At 43.2% G+C, this 16,085-nt stretch overlaps 1 protein-coding gene across 8 annotated transcripts in view; it reads right to left on the bottom strand.

Annotated features, from left to right (window-relative positions):
• Positions 1 to 587: 587 nt before the first annotated feature.
• The window catches only part of STOX2 (storkhead box 2), a 198,849-nt gene continuing 183,351 nt past the window's right edge, over positions 588 to 16,085 (bottom strand). For 5 of the 8 annotated variants that reach the window (XM_024986456.2, XM_024986457.2, XM_024986462.2 and 2 more), the window contains 2 exons: positions 12,444 to 14,709; positions 588 to 7,302 (listed from right to left, as the gene is read on the bottom strand). In XM_024986456.2, the coding sequence (XP_024842224.1) occupies positions 7,107 to 7,302; positions 12,444 to 14,709 (2,462 nt within the window). In that variant the 3' untranslated portion in view covers positions 588 to 7,106. Of the gene's footprint in view, positions 12,284 to 12,439; positions 14,710 to 16,085 lie in introns of those variants that run through there. The other 3 variants (XM_024986458.2, XM_024986459.2, XM_024986460.2) reach the window with 3 other exon arrangements.

The following is a 16,085-nucleotide window of genomic DNA, read 5'->3' as shown; positions in this document are numbered from 1 at the left end:
CTTTACAGCTCCATATTGTTATCAACTAATAATGTTTCCCAGCTCCATCATTTGCTCGACAGCAGGTCACTTTGGGTTTGAAAAAAGGAGGTCCATTCTCCCAGGACAAAGTTTTGTCACCACTGAGGAGAGTCAGAGGAAAGGATAATAGATTCTGAAGGCAGGTAAACACAGAGGCATTCAAAACCAGTACAAAAGGGCCTCCCTGGAGTATGCGGGTAACTTCCGAGTGGGTACTGGATAGGGGAACCACATTCAGTCGGGGGTAGAAGCTACGATATGAGTGATAACAAAACAAACTGACCACATTACTTTATAATTTCATTTAGAAAACTTAATTATATGCCTCTGTAAGCCTCACTCGGTTTTAAATTTGAATAGCTGGCTAAAAACGGGATCTTTTTAAACATTCCTGGAAAAGGTGTTGATCAGGAATTTCCATTTTCAGTTGTTTTAATTCAAAAGCTCTAATAACCAAGATTGTGCAATAAAATTTTGTTATGATGTAATATTAGTTGAGGAGAGAAATAAAGTGGTCTCACGTAAGGTATTTTTCTCTCAAGTACCAAAAAAAAAAAAAAATCCACTTAGACATATAACCAAATGTTATTTAATATCTTAAAAAGTAACACAATCCAAAATGGATATTTCACACAACACTACATAAACAACATGAACACAATATTACCATATGGAGGGACTTTCAAATATAGACTTACAAAAATCCCTGTGCTTTTTTTTTAAGTTATTATACTAAGCATGACAAGTAATCCTCATTTACAATATGGTACACTGACACGATAAAAAGCATGTTACAAATGTGCTGTTATAAATCAGTAACATTAGGGAAGACATTTCATGAACTGTAATTATTTCATATGAAATACTATACAATATAAACAGAACATCCATCTTGGATGACCTTTACAGCAACCAGAGACCAAGTAATTTAAAATTTTTTTTTTTTCAGTGCAAACACATTTTATTCAAGGCAGTCTTGGCTGCAAAATTCCTTTCTAACATACAGTAAATCCCACTTGCACTTCTTAATTCATTTACCCTAATGCAATAGTCACATTCAGTCACTCGGAGAAAGATACCTGCAGAATTATGATCCCTTTAAACTGAACGTTGAAATTTAATTCTCTTCTAGACAGTTGTATCTATGTCAACTACTCTAAGGACCTTAATTTGTAGCTGTCAATACTTACATGAAGGTGACCCTAGGACAGCTCTATTCCTAACCCATCCTTGTGTGCACAGTACCACACACTGCTTTGCCCTTCTGATGTGGAAACCCTGGAGGTGTATCGGGATATAAGTGGGGAGGAGGCAGGGCGGGCGGACTGGGAGGAAAGGGGGGCAAGGAGCTGTGTGTGTACACGACAGGATGGATTTTGTATAACTGCAGAGGATTCGTGCTGGAGACCTCGAATCTCGGGTTTGGTACCTATTTCAGGAGGCGGGGTGCAAGGGAACAGGCATGTCAAAACCAGGCTCTGGACAAGGAGGGAGGCAGCTGTATGTGGACCAAACATTAAACATTCCTGGAAAAGATGGGTAAGGCTTCTGGCCTCACCCTGGCTTCCAGAGTCATGGCCACCTCACCTGGAAAACAACCCCTTTCCTCGTTGGCAGGGCGTGTGTGTGCATATGTTCACGTTTGAGGACAGCAAGGAGCAAAGAAAGCCCTGTTAACTGGTAATATACAATCATCAGAAGAAGGTTTAGTCCCCCTCGAGCCTTGTAGAATTCTGAACCTTGCAAACCAGCCACTGTAAGTCCTAAAACAACTGTAAAAATGACCCAGAAAGATGGTACGGGGAGGGAGGTGGGAGGGGGGCTTCAGGATGGGGTATGGGGAGGGAGGAGGGAGGGGGCTTCAGGATGGGGAACACGTGTACACCTGTGGTGGACTCATGTTGATGTATGGCAAAACCAATACAACATTGTAAAGTAATTAGCCTCCAATTAAAAAACAAACAAACACAGGACTCTAGTGTGACAGGAGCCATGGCTGGGATGGTGCTGTAAAAGACGCAGAGATGAACTCCATCGGGGAGACGCCAGTGTGTGGTTCCAACACCCCAGGAAATAGAGTAATGAATTTTCTCATAGATCTAATTTATGAAACCTCTCCCGAATAAAAAAAATCTATGGGAAAAGATTGGATGTATCCGGAATACTGTAAAACCTTCTGGGAGAGTTGACAGAGTGATGGCTGATTCCTTTATCTTACTTGGCAAAGATCACACCGATAATAATCTCTTTCCTGTCTGTATTCTACTAACCCAGAGCAAAGCAATGTCTTTCATGGCTTTTGCCTCCATTTTTCCTGCGTCCTAGCTTCCTCAAGCCCTCAGTGTGTGCAGAAATTTGAGGATGGTGGGATGATAAGAGAGCCGGGGTGGGTGGTGGAGAGTCGGGGAGGTTGGGGGGGAAGGAAAGGATCACTTCCGCGGGGGCCACTGTTGCCCGACGGCGCAATGTTAGCTGGTTCTGTGACTGGCCTGTGATAAACAAAGAAGGTCCTCGACCAGGATCTTAATCTCCTAATTTGAGATTTAAAAAAAAAAAAAAACCCACTTGGAACTAGATCAGCTTCCCTGGCAACTCCAGATTCTTCGGATTAGGGCTCAGTATACTGAATTTCAGTTGTGCTGAGAAGCACTGTGGAGAGGACTCGATAAAAGGTTTTTTTTGTAGTGAAAGTTTCTGTATCAGCACCTTCCACTGCCAGGGGCAGTCGTGTTCCTGAAAGACGGTATTTTAGCACAGGATTGAGAGAAGCCCATGGGAAACTGTAAACAAGCGTGTGCGTTCTAGATCTACTTCCGACCCCAAGGGCATCTGGGTGGCTTTTTTTGTTTTTTTGTCAAATTCCCAACACCCTGAACTTTTTGAATGAAAATGGACAAAGGTGTCAAGTTGTATTTGTTTTCTTTGACTTTATTAGCACACATCAGAAAAATAGCATTGTATTTCGTGATTTCTCATGAGGGTCTATCAAACAGATAGAAAATAGATCACTGATAGCTGCCACTGTGTTTCTGGGTAATCGTATGTCACTCCTTCTGTTTGTTCAAGTACGGGTATTACAAATAGGACCTGCTCTGTGAACTGTGAATCCGAATGCTTTGGAAGCACTTTGAGATCCCAAAATGAATGTGCGAAGTGCTCATAGGTTGTTCTTGGTTTTTAATCAAGCTCCAAACGCTGCCCATGTTATAAATTGTGAGGCTTTTCAAATCAAGATCACTACTGCATGGTGAGCAATATGCCTATCATTTAAGTTAAAAACGTTATTTTCAAGTACACTTTGTGGTGATAAGTGGTTTGTCCTGGGTAGAATTTTACAAAGCTGTGCCAACCTAAAAAACAAACAATGCTTTCATTGCTGCTGAACAGGTTTCTTTTTTTTTTTTCTCCCCATGGTGACTGCAATATAATTTAAACTTACATTTTAGAAATGCTGGTTGGATTATGAAAAAGGGAGACTGAGGAACAGCTGGTGTTCACATCGTTGTGATTCCAGATTAACTTTCACTGGATGCTTCCTGAACTTGAATTTCACAACATCAGAAAAGCAGCCATTTATTACTTTTATCCAGCTAGTCCTCTTTCAAGCTCTTCCCGTTTTCTCTATTTGATGGCAACCCCCTTTCATGTGCTTATGAAGGTCCCCTGAGATGTGCAAAATATATAAAATGAAATACAAATTATGGAACGGAAATTGTGGATACAAAGCACAGCTCTTTTAATTCCAATGAAATCTGGGCTCGATACGGTAGCATGCAAGTGAAGGCAGAGAGGCCCAAAGTGCTCCAAAGTTGGCAGTCCAAATTTCTGGTGTGTCTTATGACCGAAAACCTAGAATTCATATCAGATTTTCATAGGAGTAAATAGCTTGCTAAATCATGTTTACCAACTGGCTCTTGGCCAGAGAGAGCTCTTAGCAGGAATGAGGTGGGGGCAGGGGCGGGGGAGACAAGAAATTTAAACTTTTCATTCATAACAAAATCAAGTGCGCTTTCTGTGGGAAAGAAGAGAGATGGGTTTACAGCTGAGAATGAAATAATGCCATCAAAGAAAAACCATGGCAATGAGACAGTCACGAGTCCACACAGGCAACCACTGACACACACACAGAATGCCATGGTCTAATGGTTAAGAACGCTGTCAACTTTGCTTTTCTGAACAATACACTTGAACGCACTGCGGCCGCTTCATCAAATTTATGGAGGTAGTTATATGTAAAAATAAAAATTACCATAAAGTAATATGCTGTATCATAATAATACATAAGTGTGCAAAATGCCGACAGATGGGTTGACCCTTTAAAGTTGAACGCTACACAGAGATTCAACCAGATTTCAGTTTTGTAAACCTTTCAGTTGATAAACTCTAAGTGAAGTCTAGGTAAGCAGCCGTGGGCCACAAAGCGATCGTTTCACCGGAGGAAAAGGATGCGGGCAAAGCTCGGAGCGGGTTACTGAGAACATCACCGCAGACCATCTGGGGTCATACTTGTAACGTGCTTCCAGCCCCCTCTTCTCCCCCATTCATTCAGGCATCCCAATTCGATTCTGACGGGTATGTATCTGCATGGAACGTCTGCTCACACCATATCCTCCTTGAAGTCCATCGTTTCTATGCTAATGGCTGCTGGTCTAAGGGGGTTTGTTGGGTTTTTTTTCCCCCTAAATCATGTACCCCATAGCATCGGGCAAAGAATGTATACATTTTATTCAAATGTCTTCTGTAAACCTATTTCTTGTGAAATATTGATAAATTCATATTTTAAAGCTTCTCTTTAAAGGTAATGCTTTTCTTTCCTGTTCACACAGTATGTGATTATTCTAATGGCTACTTTAGGAGGATCAACTAGAGGCTGATGTATTGTTTCAATGGTTCTATTATTTATGAACTGATTGTATGATTCACGCTGGAGGGTAGGTTTAGGGGTGAAAAAAAGAGAATTTAGACAGAAGAATTTAGTAACTGTGTGGTATACAACTCCCCAAGGACACAGACTCTGTGTATAGTCTATTGGATACGTTATCATTCCTTCTGGACAAATTTAAGCAGTGAGACAAGAGTGCATTTGTGAGCAATCAAGGCATGCCTTGGAGGAAATAAAGCATGAGACTGAAAGCCAACCGACAGAAGCATTTTAAAGGTGTGGGAGTTTGCCAAGAAACGTGCTCACGTTTCACTATAAGCGCAAAGAAAGGAAACTATACTAAACTCAACGAGTCCAGTTTGACCCAACGAAACTTCCAGCTATCTGAAAAAGCATGAGAGAGTCTCTAAATGTTTCAAGAAACAGCCCAACTGTGTCTATTTAAAGACTCTACTCTTTTCAACAGATGGCTAGTGACTCAACCTAATACTGAAGCAGAAGTGTTTTACCAATTTATGCCAATTTCTGAAATCTGAGGTGAAAATATTTTAGATTTATTTTTGGGTATTTATTTTATGGTATATGGCTCCAAACATCACATGCCACTCAGCTAAATAAAACTTTTGGTCAGACCATTTACTGGTATCAAATGAAATCCTTTTGTGAATAAAATTTCCATTACCTACAGATTTATTCCATGGTTCTCCTAAAATAAGACATGGGAACTTTTGAGACATCTCTTTCCTAGAGAAATGAATCTTGATTATTTGTAATTCCTTTGTTGCTGAGAACCTTCTCTGTAGTCATCATGACATTGTAAATGGAAACAAAATGTAATTAACAAGCCATCCTGAAATAAATTGGGCTAAAAACTATACATCCACCTAAAAATGCCTCCTGAAATTGGTTACAAAGTTTCTGTAAACATTACTCTGGCATAGTTCATGTATGCATAATTGTTATTCTGATAAATTTAGGGGGCATACAGTTAGGGTTCCACCACACTTGCAGAATGACCACATTCTGTTGTTAATTACATGGGCACATGTATATTTCTAATCAAAAAGTATTTTAAAGTTTTCTCTATAGATATCTTCCCAGGAATAAAAGGCCTGAAGTTCAGCTCTCCCTAAATTTGCTCTTTCCTATAACCACTAAAAATTATCTCCCACAGCCTAATTTAGGCATTCTATTTAAAACTACATAAAATAGATTTATGTCCTTCCATTAGAAAGAATAACGTCCCCAGGCCATAGTCTTCATTTGTATCACAAAGAACATTTTGCTTTTAAACAAACTAATTATCGTTTATCTCTGATAGTAAGATAGCATCACCCTTAAGTCTCACAAGGAAGAAATGCTCTTCCTTCACTATCTGATGAACACCTTTTTAAAAGTCCGCATTCCCTCTCCCATCACTCAACGCTGTGCCCCAGCCAGGCTGGGGGACCCTTCCTTTGTCCATTTCAGAATCAAAGGCCTATATTCCTGTTTGTGATGATGGAAGGTTAAACATATGGGACAAGCATCCATGACACTTAAAAAAACAAAATCCTGAAAACAAACACTCCCAGTATTTGGATCACGACCCCTTCTGACACACTTCCATGGGCTCCTACAAAATCGTGTCAAAAAAAACTCACAGTGCAAAATGACTGGGGCCTCAATGATTCACACACAAAGGGCTGGGGTCCCTTTTCATCAGTTTGGCATCGATTTCCCTCAAGGTAGACCCTTGCATTTGACATTTTGTGGTGGCTTAGTTGTTTATCTTTTTTTTGTTTGTTTTCTTTTGGAAGTGTCAAGGATCAGTTCTGTGGCACCATCTGGTCACAGACTGGGAGCAACACGCATCTGTGGCATTTTAAAATGGACTTGGCAACTGCAAGACATCGAAAATGCATATTACACTTACAGTGTCTAGACTTCCCTATGTGTGCTCAATTACAATTAGTGAAGCAAAAGTATACACATCACCCTACTGCTATTCTTGTTGCTACAGAGCCATAAATGTGAAAAGCAATACTCTGAAAGAAAGATTTTTCGGTTGTTGTTTTTTGCCCTAGCCTACTTAGCAGCACAGTTTAAGTCAACACAAAAACTGCCGTTGAGATGCTTGTCTTTCCAAAGATGTAAACACCAGCCACAGTGTCGTAAACTTGGCTGTATCGAATGAGACGGGAGGTCGGAGGCAGGATGACTATCACACACTAGTAACAGAAGCTTGCAAGCAGTTGGAAGGTTTCTGTAATTTCTCAGCTTCGTTGGTGGGGGGGTCCGTACTTGCTCGGAAACTGAAGGCCGGGCCAGCTCCACCGTGGGCTGGGCTCCAGGTAGGGTTCTGACGACGGTTACTTTCAACAATGCTTGATGTGTTGGAAGCCAGGCTCTCCCGAGTGCTACAAGAGTAAAAAGGTTTGGTTTGGTTTTTAACATAAATAATTGTATATCGAGCCCTAGAGGAAGAGCAAATGATGGAGTTAATGGATTTCCTCTGGCGGTTTATCATGTCATGTATATAGCATCTCATACTGATTATTCACATATGCTCCAGCAACTTGGACTCCAGAAGCTTTTCACAAGACATGTTATCATCAGCAGTACACTGAGTAAAGGGTTTTCATACAGCTAAATATGTCTTCCCTAGACTTTCATATTCAAGGAAACACCTTCAAAATCTGATGTGATAGATGGCTCTCGTGTTCCTTTTTTAAAAAGACTAAAGGCTTTAAGAAGATTTTTTAAATTATACATAGGTAATGATTCCATTTCAGGCTCGAAATTCATAGATAGAATTGCTCCTGAATCAACTGCATACTTTTTTTTATCCTAATGATTCTGTTTTCATTCTTGCTTAGAAGATTTTTGACTCTGGAGGTGAACTTCAAGCAGGATACTAGCCAATTTGCAGCAGTGATGGGAATAACATTCTTTTTTAAAAACGTCATACCTCTGTTTTAAATACCTAACACTTTAATTAATGTACATTCTATTTTCAGATAAGGAATCTAAGGTTTTCTCTATTTACATTTATTTCTTCCCTTCTTCCACTTTGGTAGAAATATTTAATTTTTTAAAGGAATCTTTAGAGGTGATTTTAAAGCTTTAGTATTTCGATTTCTCTTTTAATTTTTCTAATTTAGAAATACTTAAATCTATTTTATTGTCCCAAGAGGTTTATAACATTTAACATGTCAAATGTGTAGGACAATGACAGATATAAGATTACTTGGCCTGACTGATGGGAACTGAGTGGGTTTCGTGTTCTAGGTACTCAAAATGGTAATACAAAACTTACCAGCTCACAAAGAGGTAGAAGAAGAGGATGCTCAAAACATCCACCCTATTGGATAGATTTAAGGTTTATAAAATATTCTTCCATGTTGGTCCCCATCACTGATTTAAAGTCAATCTACCCAGTGGACATCCTCACCACCTGGCTTTCATTCTCATCCAAAACCCACAGTGAGTCTGTCTGAACATTATCCCTTGGCAGCCATGCCTGACAGGGTATTTCATCCTGACCCTTTGTGGCCTTAAGCTTGCTTCTCTCATCAGAAAGCCAAGAGTTAGTTGTTTAAAAGGGAGTTTGTTCACTGACTACCAAAAAGACAACTGAACGCTTCCTGACTGCAGAGGGTAACTCCAGAGCATTCATAGAAGTAAATCAAGTTCTTTCATGATGCTTATGGTCAATCTGGGCATATCTAAGGAATACTCCAAAATATCATCTTTAAGTGATAGAAAAACACTAGACTTACCTACTTACCTGCCTTACACCTCCTCTAAGAAAATCCATCAGTGTTTTTCCAGGACTACAACTGAGAGTCAGGTGGAGGAAGGAAAAAGGATAATAAACATGTAGAACCCCAGAGAGATCATGACACGCTCCTTCGGTTGCATTCGTAATCACAATAGCAACTTTTTAGGGCATTTGACTCCCTCATCTTTAAAGCAGGTTGGGTTACATGCTGTACCTACTCAGTGACTCAGAAGAAGAAATAAGCAACCAGGAAAGATCTGTACACCCAAAAGCTAGACAAATGCAAGTTATTTCTGTTGTACATCTGGCATCTCATGAAAAAAATCAGTCACTGTGGGGAGGCTTGGGAATCTATGTATTACTAGTGACTTTTTTTTTCCTATGGGAAAATGCATTTTGAGGTCCAAGGAATTCACTTTTAAACCACTTTTTGAGGTGGGAATTTAACTTATCAAGTCTCTACTGTATGTCAGGTACCGTCAACACACATCATTATAAGAGATGGCCTAAGGTGGGAGCTACACATGCTCTAAGATACCTCGGACTACCTTTGACCACGGCCAACATATTAATAGTGATAAACACAATGGGGCATTCCAGTGTCTCCAAAGGATATATCTCATTACTACTGCGACACTGAATACACTGTTTGACAGTCATATGGAAGGCTGTGGACATGACGATGAAACAATTCATGGAGATGGAGGGTGAGCGGTAACAACAGTCCTCACATTTAAAATGTCACACTTTTTTAAAGAGAGCTAATGGAGTGCAACCTATAAAAATCTATAAAACCTATAAAAACCGATAAAATCTCGGAATTTTACAGGCCGAAGAACTGAACCAGGGGCCCTGCTGTTCCGTGTCCCGCATGCACTCCCCTTGGGCCCGCACCTGGACAGCACCGGACATGTCAGACGTGCTGGGCGGCCTGGAGCCCTCTGATTCTTACATCGTGTTTATCAACAGGTTTTCAGCCTCAACTCTGGAATAGCAGGCTTTGCACAACAGGATTCTTCATTTGCAACATTTGGTCTCACGGCATACTTTAAATTTCTACCTTGTTTCCTTCTCTCAACGCACTTTGAAGTGAAAGTGTTAGTCGCTCAGTCTTGTCCAACTCTTTGCAACCCCACGGACCGTAGCCCGCCAGGCTCCTCTGTCCATGAGATTTCCCAGGCGAGAATACTGGAGTGGGTTGCCATTTGCTTCTCCAGGGGATCTTCCTGACTAAAGAATTTTGGAAATGTGGCCGAACACAACTTCTGAGTCAGCACTGAAGACTTGACAGTGGAGATCCCCCTTTTTTTGGCAGGGGGAGTGGGGTGGTGGCACAGGTTGGACCTTTGTTGCTCAGTGAGCTCTTTCCCTGAAAGATCTGAATAAATGGCCCCTGAAGATTCCTGTATCTTAACGGTGGAGCTGTGTCAGCATGATAATGCTATTTGGCTAAAAGACTCCTTACACTGGAGAGTAAAACTTCTTGTAACTCAAATATTCTCGTTCACAGACAATCCTCGTGCATCCGATAGGTAACTCAGTAAATTTATCGAAGTAGAGGGAATATAGTTTAAAAATAAATATCAAAAATAAGTTTGCCACCCAGGTTCTAACCAAAGGATATGAAAACAAAAGGGGTGCGATCAGGAATTGTTCTATAGATTCTCTAACTGCATGACATTTATGGGTTATCTACATATTCCCGTAAAGAAAATTCTACCTAATAAGAGAGGGCAGATAGCTCCTGAGTGAAGACAGACTCCTCAGGATGACCTACCAGGACAGCACATTTGACCCTGAGTACATTATTAAAGCAACGCAAATAAGCTTTGTTCAAGAAATGATCCCGTTCATCAATTCCATTATCTGTACTCCTAATTTAGAGATAATAAAATATATTCTGTGGAGAGACTGGTTCAACAATTACATGAACATTTCTGTTTACCTGCCCCCATACAAAAAACGTTCAATATTATGCAGTGGTCAGGTTTTGAGTGAGAACCCACTAACCTCTCAACATCCCCCTTACAACTATCTCTGGAGCACGGTGGTTTTCCCTCTGTGGAGGTCTAGGGGCCAAGAGTGCCCCGTGAAGAGCTGGAAACGGGTGTGCGGAAGCATCGAGCAGGGAGAGCCCAGAGAATAAGAAACAGCAGAGCAGGAGGTCCAGGCCAATAACCCACACCTTCCATAAGCAACATAGTGAACATCTACCACCAAGGGCAGACTTTTAGTCACGCTTATCTGCTATCCCCTACTAGGAAATCAAGAGGAAAAATGAGAATAGAAGAGGGAAGCAGAGAGAAAAGAATATATTAAACAGTTGGTATATAAATTAAGATTTCATGTGGGATTAAAAAACATTCAGCAAAAATTATTTCTGAGCAAAGTCACGTAACAGGCCAGTAGTCTGCAGACTGAGTGCCATGGCCCCCTGAGGTTTTAAGGTCCCTGAGGGTGGGCAGAGGAGACCTGGAGCTCCTGGCTTCCATGTTAACCACAGTGCCATCTCTGTGGTTTGTTTAGACATCAGACTTCCACATGTGTTAACTCGGAAAAGAAATGTTACTTGACAGTAATAATAATGGTAATAAAGAACTAGCCCTTTAAGAAATAACCAAGGTCTAACAGGAGGCAAACAGATGAATGATTCCCTGTTCTTGTTTTGGGATGCTCTGTCTCCAAATTACCCAGAGACAGAGTCAAAGGATTACAACGCAACTAATTTTAATTCTTAATAATTAAAATAAATATAAGAAATACATATTCGTATCTTGGACTTGTTCAAATACAAACTGCTATAAAAAGTTGGGAATCACAACTAATGGGAGATGTCAATCTCTCAACAGTATTTCTGCATCTCAGAGTCACCAATCTGGAGTAGAATTCAGAAGGAGAGTCAGGTCCCAAGTCGCTCTTGGAAGAGAAGGAAGAATTAAGGAGAAAAAAAAAGGAAAGTGGCATAGACTCCCTTTTGCTTCCTAACCCCCTGAACCACTTCAGTGCCCTGGCTGTGGCCACTGGGCACTGCACACTCAGCCGTTAACCCTCTGCTGAATTACCAGCACCTACCAAAAGGAAGGCACCACGATCGGCGTGCCTACAAAGTGCCGATTCTGCAGGAGGAGAAAAGAAAGTGCTGGCATGCACTTCGATCTAACGGAGCACAGGCCCCCAGTCTTTCTGGGATGGGACCAGTTCCACGTGCCTGCAGACTTTTGAGTGGTGAGAGGAAGGTGTATGAGAGCAAGGGGTGCAGGCTGCACAGAAAGTCAGGGTTGAGACGATAACAAGCTTCTAGATCTGCTGCAGAGGTTGTGAGATGAGCTATTATATTCTCACTAGATGGATTCCCCATCTTTGAGTCAATCAAGTTATTCCCAACCCCTACCTCCCACCATCACACTGACTACTCATTTTACTCAAAAAAACTACTGTTTTTTGAAAGACTTAAAGAAAAAAAAAAAAAAAAAACGAACAACCCTTCCTTTATCAGCATGGTGGCAATATCAACATCGAAATACTGGGAAATGTTGGTCTTAGATTGGACGGGAAGGAGCCAACCCACCAGTCCAGATTGGTGATCTCTACAGCTGCAGAAACATTTGTTTCAATTCCTGAAAAAGAAGTCAGAAACAGGCTGTTAACAATACAACTCACACAACTCTTCACCCTCTTTCACAGAACTGAGACTGAAATTAGAAACTCTGAGTTAACCTGCATAAAGCCCCAGGCCCCGGTGGACGTTTGTGTGCACGCACAGACGCCGCTCCCTACCGTGGGGAGTTGAACCCACTGTCCACTGTGATGCTGCTGCTGTCCATGCTGTCTAGACGTGCCGAATGGGTGGCCCTCTGGTTGCTGCTGCTGTCGGCTTCCTTTGGGGCGAGCAGGGTGAGGTTCTTCTCAAATTTCCTCTGCAAGTCTCTTTCCTTCTCCCTCTCCAGAAGCCACTGCATGGTACCTACATCGTCTCTGTTTTTCTCCTCCTCTGCGTTCTTGTTGGCCCCTTCCTCAGACTCGTCGTCATCAGAGACGTTGTAATAGTCGAAAGAGGCCTCCTGGTTCCCCACTGACTCCTGCTGACGCTGGGAGGCCGGCAGGGCAGGGGTGGCCGAGGTCCCCAGGGACGGCTCTGGTTTCTCGCATCGGCCTGGCAGTGTGTCGGCAGGGGTCTTCGGGTGCGATTTGAGGAGGGACAGGGTTGATTTGTGATAGCTGTTTACAGACAAGGTGCTGTGAAGAGGTTTGAACAGTGTGTCTTTGCTGAATATCTCTTTCCTCTTGTCCAGGGTGCTGGGCTCGGCGCCATGATGCTGGATGAGGCGTCCGTTGGCAAGGCCTTCGACTACCGTGCCTGGAGCGACTGGACCCCCGCCCGGCCCCTTTGGCGACTCCTCCTTGTGCCCTGCAGGCTCCCTGGAGGAATGAGGGGCCTGCCTGTCCGACAGAGGCAGCTTTTTCACCCCTTCCACCAGGGTCAGAGTGTCGTGGTCCTCTTTGTTCTTCCCCAGAGGGGACGGCGCCGTGAGCACCGTCTCACTGGAAGTGTTGCACTGGAAATAGTCATCTGCAGCCGTCTTTGTTGGACAAGAGTTGAGTTCACCGAAGGATGGCAAACTCTCTGGCGCTTTGCCTGGCTCCAAGAGGCTGCAAGCGCTGGGCGGTTCCTTGCTGCCACTGACTATTTCTGGAATACACACCTCTTTATAGCTTGCAGACGAAACGTGAGCCCTTTGATGACCGATAGTCTGTGTAGGCCTTAAAGTACTGTCGTCAATGTAGGATTGGCTGGGGGTCTGGTCATCTTGGCTACAGCCTTCGGCCAGGTCTTCAGGCGTCCCCAGAGAAGAAGCACCCAGAGGGCCTTTAGAGTTATCCATCGATCTGGACCTCTCCTTGGCCTTGTTGGATCTCTCATTCCTGGATCTTCGGTCCTGGGTATGGCTGTGGCTTCGGTGCACTTTCGAGTGTGAGCTTCCCCTGGAAGGCTCAGGAAAAGGCATTTCAGTCCTCCTTTTGGCCAGTTCCCCAGACACGTCCCATTCTGGGGTCATGGGGAAATGAGACTCAATCACGTTCGGGTTGCTATGCATGATGAAGTTATCCCCTTTGTGTTCGATGATGAAGCAGCCCTCCCGGGGGGCCCTGGTAAGAGGATCACAAAAGTCATACTCCCTCTCGCCTGGGATATCCAGATGGGAACCATCGGATGGGTCTCCCTTGGATACTCGCGTCTTGCTGTGCGACCGAGACTTTCCGTGGGATTTGCGGTGAGTCCGGCTCTTTTTACTTCTTCCGCTGTGATGGGCGGAGGACCCGGCTTTACTCCGATGCGCTTTCTCTTCTTCAAGTTTCTTCATCAGTGCAGTGTGCCGCATGACGTTTTCCACGGTCAAGTCCGGGTTAATACGCCTGATGATCTCCATCTCCACCTCCCGAGGGATGGTGGTCGGCGTGTCCTCGTCTCGCAGGGGCCACTCTTCGGGAGGAAACTGGGCGGAGAAGTTGGCTAGCTGCTTGGTCTTGTCCTTCTTAAAGCTGAGCCGGAATAACTTGAGCCCGAATTTCTTGGACTGCTTTTCACCATCTTTCGGTTTGGAGAGGGTTTCCGTTTTGTACGAGAAGTTGACAGTACTTTTACTCTTTTCAGTGGCTGGCACCTGGCAGAGGGAAGGAGGGCAGTAAGGGTCTTTGCAGTCCTTGGCGGGCTTCCTCTGCAGGGTGGCCGCGTGCACGGCATGCACGTCTTCCCTGCAGCAATGGCAGGAGTCGCAGTGGTTCCTGGGCAACGTTCTTTCCCTGACGCAGCCTGAGGCAGAGGGCGTGATGGTCCCCGGCTGGGGAGAGGTACACTGAGACCGATCAGGTATCCTCTCGTCCAGATGGTACCATTTACTGTTAGTTCTTATGAGGGAAGGAGTTATGAAATAAGTCTGTGGAGTGACGATGAAGTAGCCATCAGGAGTCGGGTAGATCTTCCTCTCCCGGACCAGCGTGTTCAGCGTGTGCCGGAGAATTTCTTGGCTTGGGGTGGGAACACCTGAAACCAAAGGACACACTCATGAGAATGGAAGGAGAGGGGTGTGGTTGATTCTGGAGTGTTTTAAGTCTGCTTATGGACAGAATGGTGCCCCCCTAAACTGATCCCCATGTTCAAGCCCTAATCCCCAGGGCGATGCTACTAAGAGGTGGGAGTTTTGGGGAGGTGATTAGGTTCAGATGAGGTCATGAAGTTGCAGCCTTCGTGGTGTGCCTTTATGAGGAGAGGAAGAGACTAGAGCTCTCTCTCTCTGCAATGTGAGGGTATGGCTGTCTGCAAACCAGGAAGGACACTCTCACCAGACACTGAATCTGCAGGTGCCTCGATCTTGGATTTTCCAGTCCCAGAATTGTGAGAAATAAATGTCTGTTGTTTCAGCCGCCCAGTCCATGGTATTCTGTTATAGCAGTCCACATGGACTAAGACAGAATCCTGTTAATTTTGCCCAGCTTCTAAGTATCATCATACAGCAACTAAGCAGGATTCAAAGGTGTTCATTAAGTTTAACGTGAATCCTGGTTTCTCTGATAACTCTTATAGAATTGTACTACCAACAGAACAGGAAAAGATAAAAGCTGGGAAGAGAAAAATGGATGCTAGATGGAGTTAGGTGGCTACTGTTGTTATAAACCTTTACTGAACTGAATTGTTCAAGACAGAATTTTATTTTGGCTGCCCTGCATGGCATGACGGATTTTAGTTTGCCTACCAGAGATCAAACCTGAGACCCCCCTGCAATGGAAGTGCAGAGTCCTAACCACTGGACTGCCAGAGATGTCCCAAAGGCAGAATATCCTTAAATGAAGAAAAAACGTTTTCAGTATCTTGTAAGTTTACAGAAAAGACTTTCAATAAAAGCAACTAATGAGGTGGATGAAACTGGAGCCGGTTATACAGAGTGAAGTAAGCCAGAAAGAAAAACACCAATACAGTATACTAACACATATATATGGAATTTAGAAAGATGATAACGATAACCCTGTATGTGAGACAGCAAAAGAGACACAGATGTATAGAACAGTCTTTTGGACTCTGTGGGAGAGGGAGAGGGTGGGATGATTTGGGAGAATGGCATTGAAACATATATAATATCATATAAGAAATGAATCACCAGTCCAGGTTTGATGTAGGATACAGGATGCTTGGGGCTGGTGCACTGGGATGACTCAGAGGGATGGCATGGGGAGGGAGGTAAGAGGGGGGTTCAGGATGGGGAGCACGTGTACACCCGTGGTGGATTCATGTTGATGTATGGCAAAACCAATACAATATTGTAAAGTAAAAAAAAAAAGCAACTAGGAAGTCATGGTTAAGAGAGCCATCCTGGTATTGAAAAGCAATCTAATATATATAGAGGCTACCACATACACTTGAAG

Source organism: Bos taurus, chromosome 27 (assembly GCF_002263795.3).
Source record: "Bos taurus isolate L1 Dominette 01449 registration number 42190680 breed Hereford chromosome 27, ARS-UCD2.0, whole genome shotgun sequence".
NCBI classification, from domain to species: Eukaryota; Metazoa; Chordata; class Mammalia; order Artiodactyla; family Bovidae; genus Bos; species Bos taurus.
Note: the sequence above shows the minus strand (reverse complement) of the source record. Positions and strands in the feature narration are given on the sequence as shown.